General features: G+C 41.0%; 1 protein-coding gene across 5 annotated transcripts in view; it reads right to left on the bottom strand.

Annotated features, from left to right (window-relative positions):
• Positions 1-1047: 1047 nt before the first annotated feature.
• LOC144533206 (uncharacterized) overlaps positions 1048-15670 on the bottom strand; it is a 19489-nt gene continuing 4866 nt past the window's right edge. Inside the window, exons 1-9 of one of the 5 annotated variants that reach the window (XM_078274423.1) lie at positions 11474-11896; positions 10899-11234; positions 10516-10770; positions 6513-6605; positions 6384-6412; positions 6080-6136; positions 5750-5818; positions 3921-4085; positions 1048-2951 (exon numbers count right to left, since the gene is read on the bottom strand). In XM_078274423.1, the coding sequence (XP_078130549.1) occupies positions 3957-4085; positions 5750-5818; positions 6080-6136; positions 6384-6412; positions 6513-6605; positions 10516-10770; positions 10899-11234; positions 11474-11534 (1029 nt within the window). In that variant the 5' untranslated portion in view covers positions 11535-11896 and the 3' untranslated portion in view covers positions 1048-2951; positions 3921-3956. Of the gene's footprint in view, positions 4086-5749; positions 5819-6079; positions 6137-6383; positions 6413-6512; positions 6606-10515; positions 10771-10898; positions 11235-11473; positions 11899-15670 lie in introns of those variants that run through there. The other 4 variants (XM_078274425.1, XM_078274422.1, XM_078274426.1 and 1 more) reach the window with 4 other exon arrangements.

Below are 15670 nucleotides of genomic sequence, written 5' to 3'. Positions count from 1 at the left end.
TGCAACACAGCATTTATAAAGCTACTTCCTGTGAGTCATGTAATCACTTCTTCTTCTGGGTAAATCAGCTTTGACTTTCCTCCTGTCAACACACTGACACGAGCTGGGACACATTTGTGGCCCGGTGTAGTTTAGAATGTTGGAAACTGCAAATGACATTTGGTTTTAGACACTTCTCGTTCATTCAGGTGTTTAATACGACTTCAACAGTCAAAAGGAGATGAAATCATTTTTGAGAAATGACATCATTTATTTAGTCCAAATGAGGGATTTCACATCCTACCTCCTTTCAGCGTACTCTTTCATAGCACCAGGACATGATGTTTTGAGCTTTTACTGTAATTGATAGGATAGCTGAAGATAGGAAAGGGGTGAGAGAGAGGGGGGGGGGGGGCACGGAAAAGGCCTGCAGGTCGGACATGAACCCGGGACACTGAGGCAAGGACTGAGGGGCGCCCACTCCCCCAGGGTGAGCTGCTCGGGCAACAGGACAACAACATGACATTTAAATTTAACTGAACAAAGACATAAATGTCAAAATGATTGTACATGAAAAAAATTGTACATGCTAAGACAAACAAACAGACAGACAGATAGATAATGTATTGTCCTTTACCAAGGAAATTTGTTGCCACTGTCTAGGACTCACATCAATCGGAGATACATAAACACATTGTAAACCACAACATGACTTCATGAAATACATCAGATGCATCTACACATACCAGTTATCCATGTATTTTTGTGAGTGCCACTATGGCAGTAGGAATAAAACATAGCGTGCCCGTTTCCAGGCCAGGGGCCGGTCTCTATGGCCGGATGGAAGCAGTGAAGAATGGTTTGAGAGGGTTTGGGTCTGGGGTTATGTGCTATGATGTGAGACCTGTGTGTGATGGCTTTTCTGTTGAGGTCTGAGAGGTTAGGGGTGGGGAGGCCAATCATTTTGGAGACGTTGTCTATGATGTGTTTGTTCTTGTAGGAGAAAGTTATCACAGCGAAGAAACAGTAGAGGGGGATTGGTAATAAGAGACTAAAACAGATTAATCATGAATTTAAAACTCTGTATTTATTCATGTAATCTCCTGACAAGCAAATTCATACAGCAGCACAAAACAGTAATAAACAATGATACAATAAAAGCTCAATAATATGCACAAGATCCTTTATGACATGACTGATCCCTGAAATAACTGTCCCAGTCATGATCCATTTAGGTCATGAGGGTAAGGAGATCCATAAATTAAACCTCAAACAGAAAAAGCTGTCTTTTCCACGGGATGATTTAGAAAAGGGCACCCAGTAACTCAGTGTTACTGAGCCAGTAGTCTCGCTTTACCAGACCATCCTCCACACGCTGCGGAGCGGAGGAGGGTCTGGCTAGTCCACACAGCATGCTGGGATAGAAGAAAAACATGCTCTGGTTTATTGGCATTTCTTTAAACCAATCACAATCGTCACGGGTGGTGCTAAGCTGCGAACGAAGACGGTGCAAAATAGCCTCGGGAAGGAACTAGTTTTGGTGGAACGTGTGTACGTTCAAAAGTTGTTTTAGTCGTGCAACAGAAAACTCAGATTGGACAGATAGTCTAGCTAGCTGTCTGGATTTACCCTGCAGAGATCTGAGGAGCAGTTAACCATAGTCCTCACAAATCAACCAGAGTTTAGAACTGCAACACAGAGACAGCGGAAGGAAGCGGACATCGGCAAAAAGACATGGATCCGGTGGGATTTCCTGCGATAGAGCTGAAGGTCTTTGCCCAAACCCGACGAGACCCGACGTGTTCGGTCTTAATTTCTATCATTTTACACGGGCTCGGGTCAGGCTCGCGCTCCGGGTTGCGCGGTAAATGAGCGGTCAGTCGATGTGTTTCAATTAGCGCGAAAATGGTTGCTTATTTTATTTCTTTGTTCGAACTTCCAAGTGGCCTATAGCCTACGTTAGTCATGAATAAATGATGTTAAAAAATTTATAAATGACTCCTTATTGACAAAAGAGCTGTGTGCGTGCGCACATTTGAATAATGTCGGGCTGTAAACGGGTTTTCTGTTGGGCTTGGGCCTTGATTACAGCTCTATCCTGCGACACCGGAGCAATCCCAGAATTGGAACGTTGAGGATATAGACTACTGAGCCAGAAACCCTGAGAGCTTCCTGGTTACACAAGCAAACATACATCAATCAATAAAGTTAATAAAGTGCCTGACATCAAGTTTACAAAGAAAAATATATTATATACAGTATTATACACATGTTCTCATTCATTTAAGAAACCAGTCATGTGAATGTTAGGTTCTTACATCTAGGTTTCCCATTGTGCTACTAGTTAATCTACTACACCCACTTCTGAACAGAAAGGCATTTTACAGCAATAAACATTGAAATGATCATAAAAATATTTGTAACAAAAAGAAAACTTGATCATATGCTCATGTAAGTAAGACCTGAAATGCAAAACAACCACTGTATTATTCCAGTGGGTTTGTTTTTATATTGATACCAATACATTTTCAAACATCATGTAAAACCTAATCCAGTCCTTCATCATATCAAATCATGTTAATCTTGTAAACAACCAGATGAAGTTTAGCTACAAGGTTTTGTCTTTTCCTTCATGCATCAATAACGCTGCTATTAACCCTATTAAACCTGAGGTCATTTTTACAACTCGTTGTCCGTCTGGTTTTATTTTCTAAAAAAGCTTGTAAAACATCAACCCTGTTGTCTACAGTCAATCTATGTACATCGTTATTTTCAGGAAAAACTGGGCTATTAGAATACCTGTGCTGCAGTGAGGTCACTTGAATGTAAAAAAAGGTTGTAGGACCATAAAGACAAATACATAAATAAAACGGAACATGAATCTCACAGATATTTATTGATTTCTCACACAGAGCAATGAAAGCTAATCAATCTCCTGTCTAAATCAGTTCCCATATGTCTTGGGAGTCAAACTGTGAAAAAATAAACATTATAACTTATACAGTTGACAAAATATATAATTTTTTTTCTAAAAAAGTCCAGACGCTTTGCCCTCATGACATTCACTTATGCCAATAATCAAAATAATAATGTCATATTTATTGATATCACACACAGCAATGCTACACAAGCATTTGTGTTGTCTAAAACAGTTCTCCTATATATTTGGAGTCATGCAGTGCAAAATTAAAGATAATGAACATTATAACTCATATAAATGACAAACTATTTACATTTCTTCAAAAAAGGCCCAAATGTATGCCAAATCTCTAAACAGTGACGCCATTCTCCTCTGTAGAACGGTAGTAGACAAGGGGGTAACCGTCTCCTCACAACCTGAACCTCCTATGGCGCCATTTTGATGCTAATAAGCCATCACCCCCCGTTAGCATTCCATTGACTGCCATTCATTTTGACGTCACTTTGACAGCAAATAACTTTACATCTGAAGCGTTTAAAGACTCTATTTGTCCACTGATTATTTCTAAAGAAACACGACAATGTATAAAAGGCTCCATTACCTTGTACCTCGCGTTATGGCTCCGTAGTAGACATTTTTGTAAAAATAGGCTAACGTGTCATAACCACGACAGTTTCGACTTACATTAGCTGTTTAAGTTTAATTACTAATGTTAACTAGCATTTTAGTTAGCAATAATTAGCCTGTGTCTATGTTATCTCCTTACATATACCTATATGATTAAAATATGAATCGGAGATGCCGTTTTCAATCGTATACGATCGTTTAAGGTCCAGAGGGTCTGGTAAAAGGGTTATGTACAGAAATATGAATAAATATTAAATGATCACAAGGATTTCTACTGCAGAAACAATGTTGCTGAATGGCTTCATACAGTAACACGGTATGAGTGAATTCTAGTAAAAGGCACTCACGGAATAAAAACAGACTTGGTCTTTTTATTAACTATCAATGTAAATACCTGTAATGCTATGAGCTGTAACTACACCGTGCTGTCTTATTGGTTTGGTTTGTTGATGGTGGCGTAGAGGTTGCTGAGATCAGCAGAGGCTGCAGCAGCAGCAGAAGGAGAAGCTTTCACGGTGCTGTAGGTCACTGCATCATCATCAGCATCTTTACCCCGAGCCTGGGAAAAGAGAGGGAAACAGCACAACTGTTAACTGAGTACCCAGGGCCCTCATGTGAGGAGGGCCCGAAAAGATGCTAGAATGAATAGCTGTGGATGCGGATTCTTGTTCCTCTGCATGCCTCCTTAAAGGTGCTCTAAGCGATGTCACGAGTTTTTTAGGCTACACCATTTTTTGTCACATACAGCAAACATCTCCTCACTATCCGCTAGCTGCCTGTCCCCTGAACACACTGTAAAAAAACGCGGTCTCTGTAGACAGCCCAGGCTCCACAAACAGCAACAAAAGCAAACTGCGCCAATCTCCACCACCAAACATAACAAACAGTGTTCCAGCCAATAACTGACAAGAAGGAGTTGGTTGAGCCATCACCGCAGCAGCGTTAGCACGTTCATGACTGTTTCAGGAAGCACAGAAGTGGGGGGGTGAGGAGGAGGGAGGGGCGAGCTAGCCTCCGTTTTGAACTTACTTTGAACGTCAACAAGAAGTAACGCCACCCAAAATCGCTTAGAACACCTTTAAGAATGCTTACTTTGTTGCTGTCTTTATGGCGTCTTGTTGTTTACAGAAATGTTGATTATTAGTACGTATTCCCATATAAACACAACAACATGAACTATGCAAGAAATTACAACAAACAACACACTGAATGAAAAAAAGACTTTGGTAATCCCCTAACCTCGCATTGCCAGACCTTCCTCTACAGTGCTGCGGAGGAGGGTCTGGCTAGTCCACACAGCATTCCGGGATGGGAGTAAAACGTGCTCTGGTTTATTGGCATTTCTTTAAAAACAATCACAATCGTCATGGGCGGCGCTAAGCTCTGGACAGAGCCACGGATCCGCTGCAAAATAGCTTCAGGAAGGAACTTGTTTTGGTGGAACATGTGTACGTTTAAAAGTAGTTTTAGTCGTGGAACAGAAAACTCCGATTGGACAGATAGTCTAGCTAGCTGTCTGGATTTACCCTGCAGAGATGTGAGGAGCAGTTAACCATAGTCCTCAGCAATCCACCGGGGTTTAGAATTACAACACAAAGACAGCTGAAGGTAACTGACGTCTGGCCGAAAAAGAGGGATATCTGGCGGAATTTCCGGTGGCACTGGAGAAATTCCGGAAGTGGAACGTCGTGGATATAGACTAGTAATAGAAATGTTAATTTCAATACTTGTAAAACTTTTTAACATCAGCCTCAGCTGTACTTTGTGATTAATGCCTATAGACCTTTTTCACGGCAGACATGTTGACATGTCATAGTAGGAAAAGCACAGATGTATTCAAAACCATTACTGATGGCTGCATTCCACTTAGGAGAGGCCCTGGTATTGTTCATGCTGACTCACTGAAATAGCTCACTGGGACACTTGATGGAACTGAGCCATCTTTAAGGTTATCGATTTCAGCTGTGCTTTTCCTACTATGACAAGACAACATGTCTGCTGTGAAAGATTTCCATTACCAAATGTTAGCATGCTAAGATTCTGATCTAAGACAGTGGCCATGTCAAAGATTACAGTTGCTTAGCATCAGCACGTTAGCACCGTGGATGTGGTTAGCATACATAATCAGCTCCAAACTGCACTGTGCAGCTTCACAGAGCCGCTCACATGGCTGTAGACTCTTCATTCAGTAACATCATCACTATAACCAATCAGACAGCTGACCTGAGCTTTACTGCTGGTCTTCTTGGTGTGGCTGACGGAGGCGTAGAAAACACCACCTTCAGGATCAGCCTGCACAGAGAAGAAAACATAATGGCTGCTCAGTAACATGTTGGGTGTTGTAGTTTAGCTGCAGAATTCACTTCTCTTTTTCTCTGTGGTAGAGGGAAGTTGGACATTTAGAGCTTTTTAACTGTATCTCATTTTGCGGAACAATTATAGGCCTGTAACAGTAGGTGGAACTCTGTACTGTGTGTATGTGTTTGTGTGTGTGTGTGTGTGTGTGTGTGTGTGTGTGTGGTTGTGTGTGGTTGTGTGTGTGTGTGATCTCACCATGTCCTGACTGGTTTCTGGAGCAGACTGAGTCTCTGCAGGGTTCAAACTCAGTCCCTGGACAAACACAGACTAGTTAAGGTTTGCCGTACACATCTATTGATACTTATTATAATATATACTGTGTGCTATGCTGTAAATGAACATCTACTTCTTCTGATTTTTCCCCAAATGTCCCGCTCAAGCTAAATTCTAAATTTGATATTGGATTGCAAGGTCATTTTGGAGACCTTTGCTGCTGCAACTGGTGTATGTCAATACAACACAGCAAATAAGCATATGATTATTAAGGTTAAAAACTCACAATGTTTTCATCCGTCTGCGTTTTGTTCCCTGAAAACACAAAAGAGAGTTGACTTTAGCTTCCATGGTCAAATTCCAGGTTTATTAAAACCCTTTTGTTAAAAAAAGTTGAATCTGTGATTGTTCTCACTTTTAGTTTTCCTCCGTCTGATGACTACCACGATGATGATTGCTGCTAAGAGTGCTGTTACTCCCACAGCCACAATGATGTACACCCACCAACCTGGAAGGAGAATAAAAACATTTTGGTTACAGCTTCATGTTGGGTTAAAAATAACATCTACAATATTACTATATCTGTTTCTGTTGGTACAAATCTGGATCTCTTAGTTAACACACCTCACATCATCTGAATCTTACTTTGAATGTCGTTCATAATTGTATCTTTTAGCAATTTAGCCATCTAATGAATCTGTTGCTACATTGTCATGATTGTGGTTTGAGAAAATTCACCAACCTCTAATGAAACCTTTCAAAAATAAATGCTTGCTTTTATCTGTATTTTTTTTTCTATAACACATTACGAGGGATTAAAAAATACCAACAGCAAGGCAATGTTTGAGACTTGTGTAGATAAAGAGGATAAACAGACCCAGACCTGCTGGAATGAGTTCAGGTCTCCAGCAGCTCTATAAAAACTAAAATCCACCAGCAGTCTGGATTTGATCGCATTTACACACACACAAGGATAGCATCAAAATCTAAATCATCCTCCACCTTCCTCCTCCGGCTTACATACACAGTTTGTAAAAACAGAATCACAGCAGAAAGACGCTGACACTCAGAAAAGCAGTGAAATACTGTCTCTCTCAGTCCACAGAAAGGACATTTGTCTTAAACAGCAGCGTTTATGACAGACACAAAAGAGTTCACTGCAATAATCCCATGAAGGATCCTCCACTGTAAGTCTGCATGTCTTTTAGACAGTGGAGGTTTGTAGACGGAACTCCATGCAGGTCTAAAACTTGGATCCAAACCAAGGTGAATCCTCCATGGAGTGTCAGTCACAACTTGCTCAAATTGTTGGTATCCATTAAAAACTAATTAAAATCAAGGCAGAGGCTGTTAAAATGCTGCAGAATGCAGCAGGATAAAGGCCTCCACAAAACGTCTATCGGTCCAGTGAGCATCCTCTGTAAGAACTGGAGGCGGAAGGCAGCACCTCTACTTCCTAATCTCAGACGAGTCTGAGACTTCAGAGCAGCTACCCGTACGTAAAGAATGAATGATCTTCTTTTGTCCATTTTTCTTCTCCAGCCCAAAGAAAAACTGAGATGGAGCATCCATCTGTGAGATGTTCATAAACCTTGACCTGACCAGAGCTCCCCGTGCTGAAACACCCAGCAGGTTGGCTATAGCCGACTGTTTAGACTTGAGGGAGCCTAAATGCCCTTGATCTCCTGTAGAAGCTGCTAAAGATTGCAATTGTTCTACCCGTCTCTCCAGATCCTTCACTGATCGAGATAACTCTCCAGTGACATTGCGAGTGAACTGCTGGCAATGTTGTTTAATCTGAACTTTCCCGAAGTGCCAACACTGCTGAGTAAAAGCTGGCCTGCTCTCTCTGTGGGAAGACCAAAACAACGTAAAAGCAGATTTAAAAGCCTGGTCATTCAAAAGAGCTGTGTTAAAATGCCAATATGCGTTCTTTAAACGAACATTTTTTTATAAAAACAGAGCAGGAGACAAGACAGTGATCAGTAAAACCCACAGGCTGAATAACACACCTCTTAAAGATATTAAAGTGGTGTTTAAAACAATAGAAGCGATCCAGTCTGGCCAGGGATAAAACATTGTCTCTTCAGTGATTCCAGGTATACTGCCTATGGTTACTATTAAAACCCCTCCACAGGTCAGACAGGTCATGTGTTTGCACTAACTGTCTGATCCTGTGGGACGATGCAGAATGAGGTTCAGGATGATTCCAATCTAGGGTTGGATCCACCGTACAGTTAAAATCCCCCCCCCAAAAAAAAAACTTATAATCATCACTACAAGCTTCAATGGCATCAGATAAATGTTTAAAAATGCTACCCTATCCACCCCATTGGTTGGCGCGTAGACATTTAAAAACACTAACTTTACCTTTTCATATTGAGCTGTGACCTTCAATAAAACACCTGGCAAAATCTCATCCACATCAAAAGAAACTGGTAAAAAAAAAACTCCTGGCAAATAACACCCCCACCCCTCCACTCAGACTGGACTCCTGGCTTAAAATCACCTGCCCATTAAAAGCCCTCCTCCTGTGTGCTGTGGGTTTCCTGTAAAAACATCACATCTAACTTCCTTATCTCCATGAGCTTAAAAAGAGCAGCTCTATTAAAATCAGCTCTGGCTCCGTTTAGGTTTAAAGTCCCTATGTTAAAATCACACATAGATGGAGAGAGAGAAAAAAAACAAAAGTAGAAAAACATGACAGTAAAGAGAGCACTCTTCACCAGACTTTCTGGTGAGAGGCCGAGCTGACTGGATGAACAGCCTGAGATCAGGGAAGTGCTCCTCTACTATGGTCAGCCTGGCTCCCTTAGTGCCCTCCAGAAACTGTTTAATATCAGCTGGCGGATAAGGAGTCTGATGAGTTATCAGCTGTTCCTCCTGAGTCATACTGAAGTCACTTTCTGACTCTGGTGGTTTGTAATTTGGTTATTTTCTTAGCTTTTGAGTTTTTTGGCACAGAATCCACGAGTTTTCTTTTGTGCGCAATATTTAGTACATCATCATCAGACATATCCTCATCTTCCAGCAGATCCAAAACCATTGACACATTTTCATTCACCTTTACTATGTTGTATGAGTAGGCCTACTCATTACCTCATCACCTGAAGTGGAGGGGCCTTCAAACACGGTGGTGACCACGACCACCGGAGTACCCGGCCGCGGCAAGTCCACCGCCACCGACGAAACCGCCGCCATCGGCGCGGCCACCGGTGCCGGTAGACCAACCGGCACATCTTGAGCAACCACCGGAACCGCGGAGATCGCGGGGGGAGACAGCCACTGCCGGACAGGTTCAGATCACTTGTTGTGTCTTTGAGAATCATGTACACCTGTCTCCGGTGACACACGACGTGCTTCAGTTGCGGGGATTTGCAGCCCAAAGACACCATTTTTTATCGGAGAGACGAGTTGTCGATAGCGGGACAACTCTTTCGCCAATATTTTTTTTTTAATGAAAGGAGGAACATTTGAGATCGTTACCCTTATGGCCGGACTAACCAGCGGGAGAACGGGAGTGAAAGTGTCTTGGATACACCGTTCTCCACCACCTCGCTTACTTTAGCGGTAGGCTGCTGTCCAGGAAGATAACGATCGCTCCGTTCATACGGGAAGCAGACGTAATGCTGCAGAACCCAACTACCTCTCCCACCGCTAAACCTGCCTCCTCCACAGAACATTGTACAACCGGGATGATTTTTTTTGATCGCATGACGCAGCGGCTTCCGCCACCGGCATCGTGTCAAATAAAAGACACGCCGCCAGTTACACCACCACCAACCCACCGAAACTCTAAACACACCACTAATTAATGAAAAGAAATAATCACACACACACACACACACACACACACACACACACACACAAAAGAGAAAAAAAAGAGTAAGGTAAACTCACACACGCTGAAACAAATCAGCACACACCACACTCTCAACACTCAATCCGCCATTCACTGAGAGAGAGAGAGAGAGAGACAGAGAGAGAGAGAGAGAGAGAGAGAGAGAGAGAGAGAGAGAGAGAGAGAGAGAGACAGAGAGACAGAGAGAGAGAGCGAGCGAGAGAGAGAGAGAAACAGAGAGAGAGAGACAGAGAGAGAGAGACAGAGAGACAGAGAGAGAGAGAGAGAGAGACAGAGAGAGAGAGAGAGAGAGACAGAGAGAGAGAGAGAGAGAGAGAGAGAGAGAGAGAGAGAGAGAGAGAGAGAGAGAGAGAGAGAGAGAGAGTATGATGTTAAGTAACTACTTGTTGTTGGTGTGTTATCTGTTTCCACTGTTGTGCTTCCTTTTGATTTTGTTATAAAACAACAAAACAGAACACATGGTGTTAAAATACTTCATATTTACTACCTGAAGAGACTAAACAAGAAATAATAATCATCTTCAAAGTTAAAATCCATCAAATAAAACCAACTGTACCTGTTTCCTCATGTGAGGACCGGAGGCTTACATCAAACTGCAGCGTGTTTCCATTCTTCTTATCTGTCACGTTACACTTCAGTAACTTCTGATTAAGATGAGAAGGAAATGTCACACTGGCTGAACAGGGAAACTGTGTTATCTCCACGTCATTCTCATTACCCTCATACAGCCACTTCACTGTGTGATCACACCCATCATATGTCAACACAGAGCAGATCAAGATGACTGTATCAGTGTTGAGATGTTCTTCAACTGGTGAAGATGGAGATATTGTGAGAGAAAGACAACAAGAGTAACATTAACTTCATCACTGTAATCATAATTATTGTAATGTTTCAGAATATTGTTCTAACAAGAGTAAACATTATGATGTAACTCACTGTTGACAACAGACAGATGAACCACAGATTCTGGACCTTGTTGTTCTCCTGATTTGTAGAACTGTCTGCAGGTGTAACGACCAACATCATCACATGTGACATTCTTTATAACCAGAGAACATTTCTCTGTAACACTCAGTCTGTCTGATTTAGTTTTGGGAATCTGATTTTCAACCTGCCCAAGCTCTATCAGCACTACTGCTGCTGCTGCCCCTTTACGACTAGAAAGCCAAGTAGTTTGGTAACAGTTGTCCTGACTTATCACATTTACACAAGGCAGAGTGACATTATCTCCAGCTCTGACAGTGATGTAGGGGGGGTTTAGTCCAGCTACTGCTGTTGAAGATGAGACAAAGATAATGAGATGAGATAATAATTTGGCATTCATGTGTATAGTTAGGTTATGTTTGAGGATGATTATTACAAAAAAACAACAAAGATCAGCACAGAAATCCACTCGACACACCATGTTCAGAACAAACAGCAAACTTGGCCGTCTCATTTATATCAATGTTAGTCACTTATATACTACCATTAACATTTCTTTTAGCCATGTATGTGTTTTGGGTCCTTACCTGTAAACTGGAGCAGCAGAAACACAAATAAAGTTATTTGAATCCGTCTGAATTCAGCCATCGTGCCTCTCCGTCTCGCTCTCTCGTTCTCTCGCCCTCGTTCTCTCGCCCTCGTTCTCTCGCCCTCGACTGTCAACGTTTCTGACTTCTTTAGGAGAGATACAGCGTTTACTTCCCGTTCTGAGTAAAGTGCCACTTCCTTATAATGACTGAATCTTTGTTTTCTCTCATTCTGTCGGTTGTTGAATTCACATAGAAAGATCAACTTTTCCTCTTTTTGAATTCCATGTAGATATCTAAACAGCCAAAAAGCCAGATGTGGTTGAGTGAGATAAAAGACACAAGTTCAACGAGTTCAACAAGAGAAGCTTGCGGTCAAAGTTATGAATAAACCTGTAGAGTATCAGCTGAGAACTGAGTTGTGGGAGTTGACAGTGATCGTTTCTACTCACCCAGCCTCCAAAACCACAACACAACCACAGTCACATCTATAGTGCTGTTTCAGAGTCAAACACTTCCTGTCTATACTCACAACCTGCATTAATAGAATGCCTTTGGAAAGGGATGCCATGGTTTTTATCACTGTCTGTGCACAGGGGTATTTGCATTTTAATAACTTATTCTCAAAACAATTAAGAGTTGAGCAAAGTGAATGAAAAGTGCACGACTTACCTTGCTGTATGAAACATGAGAAACATGAATATGAGCAGATTTTTTTTTAGATAGACGGAGATATTAGATTTAACAGGATTCCCCATACATTTCCACACAGTTTTCTCACATCTAATACTTGGTTCTCAAGTACATTTGTGACAATGATGTTTATGACGTCTTGAAAAAACAAGGAGTCTTGAAGAAGTGCAACGATGTCCTTAAAATACAGAGCGAAAGCTTCACGGTGACGACACATGAATGCAGAAATTGACCTGACGCCCCCGGTGCAATACAAGAAAAGAAAATGCTGATGTTTTAGTGGTTTGTTGGTTGCTCTTTGCAGCTTAGTGGTATTTCCTGAGAACTGAAGGGGAAGTGTTTCAGTGAGAATGTGGTTAACACCAGCAGCAGAGCTCTGCAGGTTTTACCCTCTGATGATGATGACCGGATAAGGCTCTCAGGCACGGGTGACTCCAGGATTTGTTTAAGTGGGGTGGCACAGGGGGGGACCGATAATCAGTCAGGGTGGGCCCAGGGGGGCATTTTATCAGAATACAGCATAGAAAATCTTTTTGTAATATAGGAAATATTGGGTATGATTGAACACAATGTAATTCTGCCAAATAAAACATCACATTCATTATTAGTTTAACTTGTTTTCATTTTAAAGTGCTCATATTATGCTTTTTACTTTTTCCATTTCCTTTTTATTGTGTTATATATCTTCTTTGTGCACGTTATAGGTTTACAAAGTGAAAAAGCCCAAAGTCCACCCCAAAGGGACTTACCATCTCCAACAGAACACACTGTTCACAAACTGCTCCAAACAGCTCTATTGTAGTCCAGCCTTCACTTCTGTGACGTCCGTTATAATGTTTGCCTAGCTGCTAGCGTGGCACGCCCTCATATGCTGCTTCTGACTGGCTAGTAGTCCTTACCTAGGTACTGTCAGGGTACGCCCTCATATGCTGCTTCTGACTGGCTAGTAGTCCTTACCTAGGTACTGTCAGGGTACGCCCTCATATGCTGCTTCTGACTGGCTAGTAGTCCTTACCTAGGTACTGTCAGGGCACGCCCTCATACTCTGCTTCTGACTGGCTAGTAGTTCTTACCTAGGTACTGTCAGGGCACGCCCTCATACTCTGCTTCTGACTGGCTAGTAGTTCTTACCTAGGTACTGTCAGGGCACGCCCTCATACTCTGCTTCTGACTGGCTAGTAGTCCTTACTTAGGTACTGTCAGGGCACGCCCTCATACTCTGCTTCTGACTGGCTAGTAGTCCTTACCTAGCTACAGCGCATGTGCGACTCCCAACAAAGATGGAATAAAAGTGAGATGTCTCACTCTGTAGCTAAAACAGAGAGCTCAACACACAGGGTGAAAAGAGGAGCTGCAGCAATGAGCAGTACAACAAATATATGGTGTTTTTTGAAAATTAAACCATGTAAACCTATTCTGATATAACCTCTAAATACAATTATGAACCTGAAAATGAGCATAATATGAGCACTTTAAACAAATTGTATATCCAAATACAATACACATTTACAAAAGGCTCAGTCTGCCACTTTAAATCAGTGCTGGTTCCATGGTATTACAAGTTTGGATAGACATCATGGAAATATTAATTGGTCGTGTGACAAGGGCTACATTATGTAAAAAGCTCCAAAGTTAAGCCGAAAAACGACAAAGTGGGTAAAACACTTGCATAGAACATGTCCAGCTTCATAATCAATATAATGAATTTGCCAAAAAATCAACCATTTGCATGATCAAGAAGCTATAAAATGCATGAAATTCTATGGTTTATGAGCTTCAAGACGGCAGACATCTTTGTTTACTGTCATAGTAAAATGGTCTTTATAGTGGTAAACAGTGGTGGAAGAAGTATTCACATCCGTTGCTTAACTACAGGTACTAATACCACACTGTAAAAAGTAAAAGTCGGTGAAAATGTTACTTAAGTAAAAGTATTTAAGTATCATCAGGGAAATGTACTTAAAGTATTAAAAGTAAAAGTACTCGATTCAAAACTAGTAACTAAAGCTGTCAGATGAATGTAGTGGAGTAAAAAGTACAATATTTCTCTCTGAAATGTAGCGGAGTAGAAGTAGAAAGTGGCATGAAAAGAAAAGACTCAAGTGAAGTACAAGTACCTCAACATTTGGACTTGAGTACAGTACTTGAGTAAATGTACTTAGTTACATTCTAACACTGGTGTTAAGTTTTTAAAAATGTAAATAATTCTTTGTGTGAATGATGTACAGCCAACATTCTTTTTTTTCCTGTATTGTATACATTTTCATGTATTGTATACATATATACAATATATATATATATATATATATATATATATATATATATATATATATATATATATATGTGGGTGTGTGTGTGTTCCCTCAGGGAAATGTTGAATTGTCTGATTCAACTGTTTCTCTATTTAAAAATAAATAAATAAATTATCAAACAAATGTAACTTACATTTTTCCTTTTCTTATGTTTTATGTCATTAACTGTATTAGTGGTGTTTCTTTGGCTGCTCAATGCTCCACTTTGTTCACCAGCTAGTCTCTAACTGTGTCTGTCTGCTGTTTGCTGCTGAGCAGGGAGTGTACGATGGCTTTTTAAAGTCTTTTGTGTTGGAAAATGAGGCTCTGAGAGCGCTGAGTGTGAAACAGAACAGTAACGTTTTTGGCCGGACAGCAAAACAATGAGCTGAAACTCACTATGAAGCTCTGTGAAGCTGAAGGGAGCAGCAGAGTCAGCTGATAATTCTTTGTAGGTTCATCACAATGAGCAACCCCTTTTCATTGCCACATTGTCATTGTCATATATTGTTACCATAAGAACATTGATTGTAGCCACTTTAAAGGCAAAAAAAACCCCCCAAAAATAATCTTAAAAACAAAAACAAAGAAATCCATCTGCTACTTCAGAACCACGGACAGCGGCATTGATAGATCAAAAGATAGTCTAGATGCTCTAAAGACATTCAGGAGCTATTCCTGCTTCTGGCCATGGTCGTGCTTGTTAAGCTGAGATGTCAGACTTGCAGATAGAGTGAAAAATGAGCCCACACTGAGTCATAATGTGACAGGAGCAAAAAATGCTCAGAAATGGCTTGGTTTTCACAGGGTTGACAGAAAGCGTTTTAACGCAAGCACTGGCTGCTTTGACTGAATGGAATTTGGGCCCTCTGTATAATTATAGTGAGAGATTGAACTGTTTTGCAGAATTGAGCAGGTGTGAGCATGTAGAGTTTGAAAAGAAAACGCCCAATAACCGTCCCTTGAAGATGTCCATATCATTTGTTCATCTTTTTATGTTGAACCAACACAAAGTATACTCTATATTGAAAAATTTGATTTGAACCAAATTGGGAATGTGCCAGAAATTTCAACCAGAAACTATCTGGAGTGCAGCAGGACCACAGAAATAAACAATGACAGTAACAGTAAGGACAGAGTTACATTCTGTATCCTGAATAATTCACTCAGATTAATAATAATAATTCACTCAGATTAATAATAATTAATAATA

This window comes from Sander vitreus, chromosome 18 (genome assembly GCF_031162955.1).
Source record: "Sander vitreus isolate 19-12246 chromosome 18, sanVit1, whole genome shotgun sequence".
In the NCBI taxonomy this organism is placed as follows: Eukaryota; Metazoa; Chordata; class Actinopteri; order Perciformes; family Percidae; genus Sander; species Sander vitreus.
The sequence above is the reverse complement of the archived record's forward strand: the minus strand, read 5'-3'. Positions and strand labels throughout refer to the sequence as shown.